At 48.1% G+C, this 14,255-nt stretch overlaps 1 protein-coding gene across 5 annotated transcripts in view; it reads right to left on the bottom strand.

Annotated features, from left to right (window-relative positions):
- Window positions 1-14,255, bottom strand: part of LOC112228632 (misshapen-like kinase 1) — a 52,835-nt gene that overhangs the window by 11,974 nt on the left and 26,606 nt on the right. For 2 of the 5 annotated variants that reach the window (XM_024394101.2, XM_024394102.2), the window contains exons 12-16: window positions 5,409-5,516; window positions 4,715-4,801; window positions 4,133-4,312; window positions 3,662-3,832; window positions 2,940-3,197 (exon numbers count right to left, since the gene is read on the bottom strand). In XM_024394101.2, coding sequence (XP_024249869.1) covers window positions 2,940-3,197; window positions 3,662-3,832; window positions 4,133-4,312; window positions 4,715-4,801; window positions 5,409-5,516 — 804 coding nt within the window. The remainder of the gene's footprint in view (window positions 1-2,939; window positions 3,198-3,661; window positions 3,833-4,132; window positions 4,313-4,714; window positions 4,802-5,408; window positions 5,517-14,255) is intronic. The other 3 variants (XM_024394104.2, XM_024394107.2, XM_024394105.2) reach the window with 2 other exon arrangements.

The raw sequence follows: 14,255 nt of genomic DNA, 5'->3' as shown, positions 1-14,255 counted from the left end.
GAGAGTTTACAGTCTAACCAGACACCTAGGTATTTGTAGTTGTCCACATATTCTAAGTCAGAACCGTCCAGAGTAGTGATGCTAGTCAGCCGGGCGGGTGCGGGCAGCGAGCAGTTGAAAAGCAAGCATTTGGTTTTACTAGCATTTAAGAGCAGTTGGAGGCCAAGGAAGAAGTGTTGTATGGCATTGAAGCTCGTCTGGAGGTTTGTCAACACAGTGTCCAAAGAAGGGCCAGAAGTATACAGAATGGTGTTGTCTGCGTAGAGGTGGATCAGAGAATCACCAGCAGCAAGAGCGAAATCATTGATATATGCAGAGAAAAGAGTCGGCCCAAGAATTGAACCCTGTGGCACCCCCATAGACTGCCAGAGGTCCGGACAACAGGCCCTCCAATTTGACACACTGAACTCGGTTTGAGAAGTAGTTAGTGAACCAGGCGAGGCAATCATTAGAGAAACCAAGGCTGTTGAGTCTGCCAATAAGAATACAGTGATTGACAGAGTCGAAAGCCCTGGCCAGGTCGGTGAAGACAGCTGCACAGTACTGTTTTTTAAATCTATGTTAGTTATGATATCGTTTAGGAACTTCAGCGTGGCTGAGGTGTACCCGTGACCAGCTTGGAAACCGGATTGCATAGTGGAGAAGGTATGGCGGGATTAGAGATGGACGATGATCTGTTTGTTCACTTGGCTTTCGAAGACTTTAGAAAGGCATTGTAGAATAATAGTGACGACATAACAACTATGAAATAACACATATGGAATCATGTAGTAAACAAAAAAGTTTTAAAACATGAACATGTGTTGGGGTTGACATCCATAAACAAGGATTATACTCAGATTGTTACCTCAACATTGTGTGAAACACACAAACAATAACCTAAACGTAGACTAATTTTGCTGGGGGGCAAGAAGGAGATGTGGGATCTTTCTCCCATGTATTTCCATGGCAATTCCATTGTTTTGGTAGATTTCGATTGACCTCTTTACTGCATGTATAGATGCATGTTCAAGTCATCGTCACCAATCAACTGCATTAGTTAAAAACGACTGACTACCACCACTGTATGCTGCCTATGCTACCAGCTTATACGAACGAGAGTTAGCATTTAGTAGTCACTTCTTCTAAACCTGAAAAGAAACGTCTAAATGTTATGCAGTGAAAACTGCCAAATCTGACTTTAGTAACCACGTTGTTGGCCTGTTGCAATACATCAACGAATATCCACTTTGTTAAATCTGATTTGCTAATGTGCTCCAATGCGAAGTCCTTCTATCCCCCACAGTCTGCGTTCCATTGGCCTCTAATGCGTATACACTAGGTGTACAAAACATGAAGTACATCTGCAATTTTCAGGTAAATCAGCTTTAATATTTCAGATAGATTGTAGCTCTCATCAATGTAATTGTCTGCATCATTTTCATTCCCACATATATTTTGTAAATATACAGTACCAGTCAAAATTTGACACACCTAATCATTCAAGGGTTTTTCTTTATTTTTACTATATTCTACATTGTAGAATAATAGTGAAGACATCAAAACTATGAAATAACACATATTGAATCATGTAGTACCCAAAAAAGTGTTCAATCAAAATATATTTTAGATTCTTCAAAGTAACCACCCTTTGCATTGATGACAGTTTTGCACTCTTGGCATACTCTCAACCAGCTTCCTAAGGAATGCTTTTCCAACAGTCTTGAAGGAGTTCCCACATATGCTGAGCACTTGTTGGCTGCTTTTCCTTCACTCTGTGGTCCAACTCATCCCAAACCATCTTAATTGGGTTGAGGTTGGGCGATTGTGGAGGCCAGGTCATCTGATGCAGCACTCCATCACTCTCCTTCTTGGTCAAACAGCCCTTACACAGCCTGGAGGTGTGTTGGGTTATTACCCTGTTGAAAAAACAAATGATTGTGGGACTAAGCACAATCCAGATGGGGTGGCGGATTGCTGCAGAATGTTGTGGTAACCATGCTGGTTAAGTGTGCCTTGAAATCCAAATAAGTCACACAGTATCACCAACAAAGCACCTCCAAACCATCACACCTACTCCATTCTTCACGGTGGGAACCACACATGTGGAGATCATCCGTTCACCTACTCTGCGTCCTCTTCTTATTGGTGTCCTTTAATGGTGGTTTCTTTGTAGCAATTCAACCATTAAGGCCTGATTCACGCAGTCTACTCTGAATAGTTGATGTTGAGATGTGTCTGTTACTTGAACTCTGTGAAGCATTTATTTGGGCTGCAATCTGAGGTGCAGTTAAAACTAATGAAAGCATCCTCTGCAGCAGAGGTAACTCTGGGTCTTCCTATCCTGTGGCGGTCCTCATGAGATCGCTTCATCATAGCGCTTGATGGCTTTTGTAACTGCACTTGAATAAACATGGAAAGTTCTTGAAATGTTCCAGATTGACTGATCTTCATGTCTTGTAGGAATGACGGACTGTCGTTTCTCTTTGCTTATTTGAGCTGTTCTTGCCATAATATGGACATGGTCTTTTACCAAATAGGGCCATCTTCTGTATACCACCCCTACCTTGTCACAACACTGATTGGCTGAAACGCATTAAGAAGGAAAGAAATTCCACAAATGAACTTTTAACAAAGCACACTTGTTTATTGAAATACATTCCAGGCGAATACATCATGAAGCTGGTTGAGAGAATGCCAAGAGTGTGAAAAGCTGTCAAGGCAAAGGGTGGCTACTTTAAAGATTCTCAAATATTAAATATATTTTGATTTGTTAAACACTTTTTTGCTTACTACATGATTCCATATGTGTTATTTCATAGTTGTGATGTCTTCACTATTATTCTACAATGTAGAAAATAGTAAAAAATAACAAATAAACCTTGAATGAGTAGCTGTGTCCAAACCTTTGACTGGTACAATATATCTAAAAGACTAAAACCCAGCAGGTGGCCTCTCACCTTGGGCGGCTGTTCGATCTCTGGCAGGCGGATCCAGGGGCCGCGGTCCTCCCTTTTGCGGGGCTGTGGGGCGGGGCTCTCGGAGGTGGGATCAGAGTTCTGTCGGACCAGCTCCCTGGAGTGGACGGGGCGGGGGGTGGGGGAGGGATCCTGGGTGGGGAAGGCGGACATGGTCTTAGTGGGCTGGTCACACAGGGACTGGGAGCGGGGGACAGGGGCAGCGTAGGGCTTCAGCGGGACCAAGTGGGCCATCTGGAACTGCAGCAGTGCAGCAGTGAGGAAGGAGGGAACGGAGGAAGTAAGTATGGAGGTGGAGGAGAGGGCAGGGTCAGGTAGTGAGAGCAAGCAAAATAGAGTGATAGGAGGGAGGATTGTGCAGGGCATTTAGGGATGTTTGCCATTTTATAAAATTTGGGAAATAAGACAATATGAAAGCAATAAGAAGGGAAAGGGGTGGGTCCAGGAGGAGGAGAGGGGAGAAAAGGAAGGAAAAGAAGATTGAAAATAAATAACGGTAAAATAAACATTATTAGACAAGGGTTAATGCAGTCCAAGGAAAAAGACATGGGGGAAGGAAAGAATATCTAATTTTTCTCCCAACTTTGTCTCCATTGTGATAAACCAGTATTTCAACAACATGTCCACACTATATTGTAACAAGGGAAACATATTAATAAAGCACACACAAATATATTCCCAGATGAACAAACACCAACACACACCTTGCCCTGTCCCCCCTGAGGCTCAACAGGCCGCTGCATAGGCGGGGTCTGAGAAGCCTGGCCCCCTCCGGATTGGCTGATGGAGTCAGAGCGTGATTGGATGGCAGTGTCAGAGACAGTGTTGCAGATTTTGGGGGAGCCCTGCCTGTTGAGCTTACTGCGCTCCTCCACCTGAGACAGAGGAAAAGAGGAAAATGGAAGGAAATAAAGGGAGAAGTGACAGAGAGAGGGAGGGAGAAAGCCCATCACAGAGATGTCGAATCAGACTAACTTTCAGGAAAAAAGATGACATTTAAGGTGATACTTCATAACTGCTTGATGCTAGCTTGTTACAGGGTAATTGCTAAATATATCCCTCTGGTTTACTCTAGGTTATAAAACCCTATTTAATGAAAGGTGTGGTCGATAGGGGTTATTTAAGTTGAAGTTATAGCATGTTCCACTGTTCATGTCCGTGTGGCATTATTGTACCTCTCGGGCCCATGCAGGCTTATTGTTGGGCTCCACGTTCTTGCTGTAGTGGTAGAGGGGCTGGGGCTTCTTGTCCTGTTGCTGCTGCTGCAAGGACACCAGGTAGGCATGCTCCTGCTGCAGCTGCCTCTGCAGACGCTCAGACTGCCTCTGCTCCTCCAGCTGCTTACGCTTGTACTCCTGCACACACACCATGATAGGGTCAAAGCAGACTTTTCTAGGCCTGAGCATGGTCAGTACACAATACACACCCCTTTGACATGCCCCCCAAACAGACACAATCCTACATACAAAGATGGGGACATCATGCAGGGTACACATAGACAAGGGCCTTATTCTCAGAGTTCTCTCAATGATCCTCTAGTTCTCTCAAGAAATGTTTCCGTAAAATGAAGAAGCAAAATTCAGTACGTTAGTGCAAACCATCAAACTGGAGTGCTTGGCGCCTCTAGTGGTGAGAGGTGTGAAGTGCCAGTAGGAGGAGGAGGGTAAGGTAAGCAGTATGCCCTGCAGGCAGAGGTAGGGGTAGACTAGGGCTGAGGAGAGGAGGTGACTGCAGGAGAAAGGAAGGAAGAGAGTTACCATGAGCAGTGCCTGCTCCTGAAGCAGCTGCTGCTGAAGGATTTCTAACTGCCGCTGTTCCTCCTCTAACTTATGTCTTATGAACTCCTGAAGAGAGAGGTGAAGGAGGGGTGAAGAGGGAAAGGAAAGACAATGAAGAAGAAGAGGATAGATATAAATAGACCACGATGTAGGGGGGAAATTATGACTGACATACACTAGTTAGTACACAGCCTTAGTGATTTGTCATGGCTTTAAAATTCTACAGGTTAACTAAAAGCTACTGCAAAAAGGTATTAGCTTTTGTAGTTTGACTGTTAGCCCCTACAATACAAATCCATATAAATTGCATCGCTTCTTCATTTAGGACTCGATGCAGGTTAGTTATCGCTTAGAAACGGGCAATGGTAGGACAGTTAAACGGTTTATGGAGAAAAGGAGACTATGAGAATTGATTATAAAACGTAGGTTGACTGTGATATAATGTCGGTCACAGTGTTACTAAGGTAGAGCAGAAACGAAGCAAAAGGGAAACGCAGAAACTGAGCTCACCCACAGAAAACTCATCTCTGTATAAATACTCTAATTTAGATCCCTGCTGCCATGGCAACCAGCTCACGGACATTCCACAGCCAGAGTGGCCTGCAGAGTAGGCTACGCCCACACCTCTCCACAATTGGCTGATTGTGCTCCTGCGCTTCTCGTGGTTGGTTACCTGCTCCCTCTCGGCCAGCCTCCTATCCTCCTCCCTCCTGATATCGTCAAGTCTCCGATGGGGGCCCTTTTCTTGCTGTCTCACCATCTCTCGCTCTTTTCTCTGTTGCTGAGAGGGATGACAGGAGAGAGGGAGAGAAATGAGTGTGGAAGCCACTTTTGCATATTATGTTGTGGTTATAATGGATAAACCGTTATTTTTTTCCCTCCAATGTGAGAGGAAATAAAAGGTGTGAAAGCGCAAGCGAGAGAGAAAGAGCGGGAGGAGGAGGGGGAGATGTTGGTTGTGAGTCACACATGTACCGCCAGCCACTGCAGCCCTGCTCATCTTGAGACTCACCTGCTCCCTTATTCAAACACTTGGCCAGTTGTTCTTTTAAGCCTTTACGGTCTATTCTTATAAAACATTTTTATTTTATTTTTTTAACTGAAATTCCTACTACTAAGAACTCAAATAGGTACTATCAATGGGTTTTTTTCAACTTGATGTTTATTTAGGAAATAACAGATCTCTACCAGGCGGTTGAGAAGTCAAAATACAGCCATACCAGCAATGCCATAGATGCGGTAAATGCCAGCGAAACACTGACTCTGGTTCATATAAGCTAGTTAGCATACAGAATTCAGTGGTAGTAGTTAGTCGTTTTCAACTGTATTGCTGTTGATTGATGACATGAACATGTGTTGGGTTTGACATCCATATGCAAACATTATACTCAAATTTTTACCACAACATTGTGTGAAACACAAACAATAGCCTAAACGTATGCTAATTTTGCTGATACTGCTGTTCAGTATCTTTCTCCCACGTGTTTCCATGGCAATTCCATTGTTTTGGTCGAGTTCGAATGACCGTTCTTTTTTCACCTTTATTTAACTAGGCCAGTCAGTTAAGAACACATTCTAATTTACAATGACGGCCTACCGGGGAACAGTGGGTTAACTGCTTTGTTCAGGGGCAGAACGACAGATGTTTACCATGTCAGCTCAGGGATTCGATCTTGCAACCTTTAGGTTACTAGTCCAACGCTGCTTTACCGCATGTATAGATGCATGTTCATGTCATCATCACCAATCAACTGCATTAGTTAAAAACAACTGACTACCACCACTGTATGCTGCCTATGCTACCAGCTTATACGAACGAGAGTTAGCATTTAGTAGTCACTTCTTCTAAACCTGAAAAGAAACTTCTAAATGTTATGCAGTGAAAACTGCCAAATCGGACTTTAGTAACCACATTGGGTTCTTTATTTTTTACTATTTTCTACATTGTACAATAATAGTGAAGACATCAAAACTATGAAATAACACATATGGAATCATGTAGTAACCAAAAAAAAGTGTTAAATCAAAACATGAGATTCTTCAAAGTAGCCGCCCTTTGCCTTGATGACACACTCTTGGCATTCTCTCAACCAGTTTCATGAGGTGTCACCTGGAATGCTTTTCCAACAGTCTTGAAGAAGTTCCCACATATGCCGAGAACTTGTTGGCTGCTTTTCCTTCACTCTGCGGTCCAACTCATCCCAAACTATCTCAATTGGGTTGAGGCCGGGTGATTGTGGAGGCCAGGTCATCTGATGCAGCACTCCATCACTCTCCTTCTTGGTCAAATAGTCCTTACACAGCCTGGAGGTGTGTTTTGGGTCATTGTCCTGTTGAACAACAAATTACCGTCCCACTAAGCGCAAACCAGATGGGATGGCATATTGCTGCAGAATGCTGTGGTAGCCATGCTGGTTAAGTGTGCCTTGAATTCTAAATAAATCAAACAGTGTCACCAGCAAAGCATCCCCACACCTCCTCCTCCATGCTTCACGGTGGGAACCACAGATGCAGAGATCATCCGTTCACGTACTCTGCGTCTTACACAGACACAGTGGTTGGAACCAAAAATCTCAAATTTGGACTCATCAGACCAAAAGGACAGATTTCCACCAGTCTAATATCCATTGCTCGTGTTTCTTGGCCCAAGCAAGTCTCTTCTTCTTATTGGTGTCCTTTAGTAGTGGTTTCTTTGAAGCAATTCGACATTGAAGGCCTGATTTCACGCAGTCTTCTCTGAATAGTTGATGTTGAGATGTGTCTGTTACTTGAACTCTGTGAAGCATTTATTTGGGCTGCAATTTCTGAGGCTGGTAACTCTAATGAATGTATCCTCTGCAGCAGAGGTAACTCTGGGTCTTCCTTTCCTGTGGCGGTCCCTATTAGAGCCAGTTTCATCATAGCGCTTGATGGCTTTTGCTACTCTTGAAGAAACTTTGAAAGTTCTTGAAATTCCGGATTGACTGACCTTCATGTCTTAATGTAATGATGGACTGTCGTTTCTCTTTGCTTATTTGAGCTGTTCTTGACATAATATGGACTTGGTATTTTACCAAATATGCCATCTTCTGTATACCTTGTCACAACACAACTGATTGGTTCAATTGCATTAAGAAATTCCACAAATCAACTTTCAACAAGGCACACCTGTGAATTGAAATGCATTCAATCAAATGTATTTATGAAGCCCTTCTTACATCAGCTGATGTCACAAAGTGCTGTACAGAAACCCATGTAATGGGTTCTCTCTTTCTTTCTCTCGGAGGACCTGAGCCCTAGGACCATGCCTCAGGACTACCTGGCATGATGACTCCTTGCTGTCCCCAGTCCACCTGGCCATGCTGCTGCTCCAGTTTCAACTGTTCTGCCTGCGACTATGGAACCTTGACCTGTTCACCGGACGTGCTATCTGTCCCAGACCTGCTGTTTTCAACTCTCTAGAGACAGAGCGGTAGAGATACTCTTAATGATCGGCTATGAAAAGCCAACTGACATTTACTCCTGAGGTGCTGACTTGTTGCACCCTCGACAACTACTGTGATTATTATTATTTAACCATGCTGGTCATCTATGAACATTTGAACATATTGGTCATGTTCTGTTATAATCTCCACCCGGCACAGCCAGAAGAGGACTGGCCACTCCTTATAACCTGGTTCCTCTCTAGGTTTATTCCTAGGTGTTAGCCTTTCTAGGGAGTTTTTCCTAGCTACTATGCTTCTACACCTGCATTGCTTGCTGTTTGGGGTTTTAGGCTGGGTTTCTGTAGAGCACTTTGTGACATCAGCTGATGTAAGAAGGGCTATATAAATAAATGTGATTTTACTCATCTCAACAATATTTAAAAAACATACTTTAGGTCTGCTTCAATGGAGTTTATAGATGGGTAAGCTTTGGTAAATGTGGATTTATATAAAAAAATAATACAAATTATGGTAATTTATGTTCAAACATGAATATTCAATTACATTGAAATGAATGTTTTCAGGTTGTGTATGTTACAATGTGCCTCCAAAGAAATTACATATTTCAAATAATCCAGGTTCTTCCACCATGTTTCCCACATATTCAGACATTTTGAGATAATAATGTATGACAAAGTGCAGTTCTCTTTTATTACATACAGTGACAACCGCCTGGTTGAGCACATTTTTACAAAATTCTTACTTTTTAGGCTTTTCACATTTTAATTTCTTTTCATAGGTCTCTACTAACAGGAATGGTGCAATTTTAATCCCTCATCAACTGAATTCCTGCCTCTTATCCCATATATTTTGTGACAGAGTTCTTACAGCCCCGAGTGAGCAAAGTGCCACAACACTGAATTGTAGCAACCCAAAAATATACAAAGTATGTTTTTTGATGCAGTGGGGCTGGGGGAGCTGACCAATTAAGTTAACGTCAAGTTTCTTTTCATATCCACTTCGAAATCCATTGTCAAAACATGCTCTGCCAGCCAGTTGAGAATAGGCCTAAAGGGTTAAAGATGCAGTCCGGGATCTTCAGCACTTACAAATTCTTAACATACTTGTACAAATTCCTATTCGTAACATATCATACGAATTGCATGACGTAGTACACAATGGTCTACAATTTTCAGGGATCCGTTTTGGTTTGTGAGCACTACTTTCAAAACTAGTGGCTGAAATTATACAACAGCTCTGGAGCACCACTTTAATTGGTATCGCCCTGAATAGATTTAAGCCGCCTTCTGAAAAGACAATACATCCTCCCTATTAAAACATCTCCCTTAAGAGAGGCTTCCTCATTGTTGTATTAAAACAAGATATAACTTGCTAATGACATGTTTTACATTTAAGATGCTGGTCTTCTCTTTTGTTGTTGCCAATTAATGAACTATCTCCAGAGAACATTCAGCGATAAAAAAATGGTTTCTCTCCCTGAAGTTGATACCTGACCTTGTGATAATCAATTCCCATCTACTGCATGTGGTGAATCTAACATTTTAGATTTAAATCCAGTTGAATTATTTTAGTTGGCACAGAAATTATGTACAATTACTTATTATAATATTAATTATAAAAAAATGGCAATATAGATAGCTTTTTTAATTGAACTTTTATTTAACTAGGCAAGTCAGTTAAGAACGAATTCTTATTTACAATGACGGCCTACCGCGGAACCGTGGGTTAACTGCCTTGTTCAGAGGCAGAACGACAGATTTTTACCTTGTCAGCTCAGAGATTCGATCCAGCAACCTTTCGGTTACTGGCCCAACGCTCTAACCACTAGGCTACCTGGCATTACCAACTTGCTAAATTAGCAAGCTTCATATCCTGCTGTATTATGGCATCTTCAAAAACACTGTACAGTGTGTTTTGGCAATATACATAACAGCCTAGTACAAGCCCAGTAAACCTGGCTACTGTGAAAACCTTAGAGACTTGGGGTGACATAAATAGCTGTATAAAAGCTTGTGATGATTCATTCTCTGTAAGTTAGAATAAAGTCAGCTGAACCATGTTGGTCACTGGTTTTACCTCAAAGGGTAAAATTGTGGTTTACTTGAACCTGCTAAAGAACACTAGCCGCAGTTGATAAGGCTGTGTGTGACCGTGTGTCAGTGGAGTGCTCTCATTTGGGCAAAAGCCAGTCCTCCGTCCTCTCTCCTCCGTGACTCGGAAACCGATAAGTGGTTGAGGTGTGTGTAAATTTGTTAGTAGACAAACAGAAGACAGTCCTACCCTCCTCGATAGCCTCCTTTTATTGATAAAATGTCTTGCACAACTAACTAAATTTGTTTTTTAACACTTCACACATTTATTTTGGGATCCACCCTGTAAAAGTAATTTCATACGAGTGCATTTGTCCACTTTCCATCTTCTCACCAACTCTCCTCGATTAACTTTTACCTTTTTCAAAAGGAGGTGAGAGGACGGGGGAGAAAGGGCGCAGGAGGTGAGAGAGGACGCAGGAGGTGAGAGAGGACGCAGGAGAGAGGGCGCAGGAGGTGAGAGAGGACGCAGGAGAGAGGGCGCAGGAGGTGAGAGAGGACGCAGGAGAGAGGGCGCAGGAGGTGAGAGAGGACGCAGGAGAGAGGGCGCAGGAGGTGAGAGAGGACGGAGGGCGCAGGAGGTGAGAGAGGACGGAGGGCGCAGGAGGTGAGAGAGGACGGAGGAGAGAGGGCGCAGGAGGTGAGAGAGGACGGAGGAGAGAGGGCGCAGGAGGTGAGAGAGGACGGAGGAGAGAGGGCGAGGAGGTGAGAGAGGACGGAGGAGAGAGGGCGCAGGAGGTGAGAGAGGGGAGGAGAGAGGGCGCAGGAGGTGAGAGAGGACGGAGGAGAGAGGGCGCAGGAGGTGAGAGAGGACGGGGGAGAGAGGGCGCAGGAGGTGAGAGAGGACGGGGAGAAAGGGCGCAGGAGGTGAGAGAGGACGGGGAGAAAGGGCGCAGGAGGTGAGAGAGGACGGGGAGAAAGGGCGCAGGAGGTGAGAGAGGACAGGGGAGAAAGGGCACAGGAGGTGAGAGATGCAGGAGAGAGGGCGCAGGAGGTGAGAAAGGGCGCAGGAGGTGAGAGAGGACGGAGGAGAGAGGGCGCAGGAGGTGAGAGAGGACGGAGGAGAGAGGGCGCAGGAGGTGAGAGAGGACGCAGGAGAGAGGGCGCAGGAGGTGAGAGAGGACGGGCGAGAAAGGGCGCAGGAGGTGAGAGAGGACGGAGGAGAGAGGGCGCAGGAGGTGAGAGAGGACGGAGGAGAGAGGGCGCAGGAGGTGAGAGAGGACGCAGGAGGAGGGCGAGGAGAGAGGGCGCAGGAGAGAGGGCGAGGAGAGAGGGCGCAGGAGGTGAGAGAGGACGCAGGAGAGAGGAGAGGAGATAGGGCGCAGGAGGTGAGAGAGGACGGGCGAGAAAGGGCGCAGGAGGTGAGAGAGGACGGGGAGAAAGGGCGCAGGAGGTGAGAGAGGATGCAGGAGGCGAGAGAGGATGCAGGTGAGAGAGGATGCAGGAGAGAGGGCGCAGGAGGTGAGAGAGGACGAGGAGAGAGGGCGCAGGAGGTGAGAGAGGACGGAGAAGAGAGGGCACAGGAGGTGAGAGAGGACGGAGGAGAGAGGGCGCAGGAGGTGAGAGAGGACGGAGGAGAGAGGGCGCAGGAGGTGAGAGAGGACGGAGGAGAAAGGGCACAGGAGGTGAGAGAGGACGGGGAGAAAGGGCGCAGGAGGTGAGAGAGATGCAGGAGAGAGGGCGCAGGAGGTGAGAAAGGGCGCAGGATGTGAGAGAGGACGGAGGAGAGAGGGCGCAGGAGGTGAGAGAGGATGCAGAAGGTGAGAGAGGATGGAGGAGAGAGGGCGCAGGAGGTGAGAGAGGATGCAGGAGGTGAGAGAGGACGGAGGAGAGAGGGCGCAGGAGGTGCGAGAGGAGGGAGAGAGGGCGCAGGAGGTGAGCGAGCACGGAGGAGAGAGGGCGCAGGGGGTGAGAGAGGATGCAGAAGGTGAGAGAGGACGGAGGAGAGAGGGCGCAGGAGGTGAGAGAGGATGCAGAAGGTGAGAGAGGACGGAGGAGAGAGGGCGCAGAAGGTGAGAGAGGACGGAGGAGAGAGGGCACAGGAGGTGAGAGAGGACGGGGAGAAAGGGCGCAGGAGGTGAGAGAGGACGGGGAGAAAGGGCGCAGGAGGTGAGAGAGATGCAGGAGAGAGGGCGCAGGAGGTGAGAAAGGGCGCAGGAGGTGAGAGAGGACGGAGGAGAGAGGCGCAGGAGGTGAGAGAGGATGCAGGAGGTGAGAGAGGACGGAGGAGAGAGGGCGCAGGAGGTGAGAGGGGACGGGGAGAGAGGGCGCAGGAGGTGAGAGAGGACGAGGAGAGAGGGCGCAGGAGGTGGAGAGGACGGAGGAGAAAGGGCGCAGGAGGTGAGAGAGGACGGGGAGAAAGGGCGCAGGAGGTGAGAGAGATGCAGGAGAGAGGGCGCAGGAGGTGAGAGAGTACGGAGGAGAGAGGATGCAGAAGGTGAGAGAGGACAGAGGAGAGAGGGCGCAGGAGGTGAGAGAGAAGACGCAGGAGGTGAGAGAGGACGAGGAGGTGAGAGAGGACGCAGGAGGTGAGAGGGCGCAGGAGGTGAGAGGGGACGGGGGAGAGAGGGCGCAGGAGGTGCGAGAGGACGGGGAGAAAGGGCGCAGGAGGTGCGAGAGGACGGGGAGAAAGGGCGCAGGAGGTGAGAGAGGATGCGGGAGAGAGGGCGCAGGAGGTGAGAGAGGACGAGAGAGGGAGGAGGTGAGAGGATGCAGGAGAGAGGGTGCAGGAGGTGAGAGAGGATGCAGGAGAGAGGGCGCAGGAGGTGAGAGAGGATGCAGGAGAGAGACGGAGGAGAAAGGGCGCAGGAGGTGAGAGAGGATGCAGGAGAGAGGATGCAGGAGGTGAGAGAGGACGGAGGAGAGAGGGCGCAGGAGGTGAGAGAGGATGCAGAAGGTGAGAGAGGACGGAGGAGAGAGGGCGCAGGAGGTGCGAGAGGATGCAGGAGAGAGGGCGCAGGAGGTGAGCGAGCACGGAGGAGAGAGGGCGCAGGGGGTGAGAGAGGATGCAGAAGGTGAGAGAGGACGGAGGAGAGGGCGCAGGAGGTGAGAGAGGATGCAGAAGGTGAGAGAGGACGGAGGAGAGAGGGCGCAGAAGGTGAGAGAGGACGGAGGAGAGAGGGCACAGGAGGTGAGAGAGGACGGGGAGAAAGGGCGCAGGAGGTGAGAGAGGACGGGGAGAAAGGGCGCAGGAGGTGAGAGAGATGCAGGAGAGAGGGCGCAGGAGGTGAGAAAGGGCGCAGGAGGTGAGAGAGGACGGAGGAGAGAGGGCGCAGGAGGTGAGAGAGGATGCAGGAGGTGAGAGAGGACGGAGGAGAGAGGGCGCAGGAGGTGAGAGGGGACGGGGGAGAGAGGGCGCAGGAGGTGAGAGAGGACGCAGGAGAGAGGGCGCAGGAGGTGGAGAGGACGGAGGAGAAAGGGCGCAGGAGGTGAGAGAGGACGGGGAGAAAGGGCGCAGGAGGTGAGAGAGATGCAGGAGAGAGGGCGCAGGAGGTGAGAGAGTACGGAGGAGAGAGGATGCAGAAGGTGAGAGAGGACAGAGGAGAGAGGGCGCAGGAGGTGAGAGAAGACGCAGGAGGTGAGAGAGGACGCAGGAGGTGAGAGAGGACGCAGGAGGTGAGAGGGCGCAGGAGGTGAGAGGGGACGGGGGGAGAGAGGGCGCAGGAGGTGCGAGAGGACGGGGAGAAAGGGCGCAGGAGGTGCGAGAGGACGGGGGAGAAAGGGCGCAGGAGGTGAGAGAGGATGCGGGAGAGAGGGCGCAGGAGGTGAGAGAGGATGCGGGAGAGAGGGCGCAGGAGGTGAGAGGATGCAGGAGAGAGGGTGCAGGAGGTGAGAGAGGATGCAGGAGAGAGGGCGCAGGAGGTGAGAGAGGATGCAGGAGGTGAGAGAGGACGGAGGAGAAAGGGCGCAGGAGGTGAGAGAGGATGCAGGAGAGAGGATGCAGGAGGTGAGAGAGGACGGAGGAGAGAGGGCGCAGGAGGTGAGAGAGGATGCAGAAGGTGAGAG

Source organism: Oncorhynchus tshawytscha, linkage group LG30 (assembly GCF_018296145.1).
Source record: "Oncorhynchus tshawytscha isolate Ot180627B linkage group LG30, Otsh_v2.0, whole genome shotgun sequence".
NCBI lineage: Eukaryota > Metazoa > Chordata > Actinopteri > Salmoniformes > Salmonidae > Oncorhynchus > Oncorhynchus tshawytscha.
The sequence above is the reverse complement of the archived record's forward strand: the minus strand, read 5'-3'. Positions and strand labels throughout refer to the sequence as shown.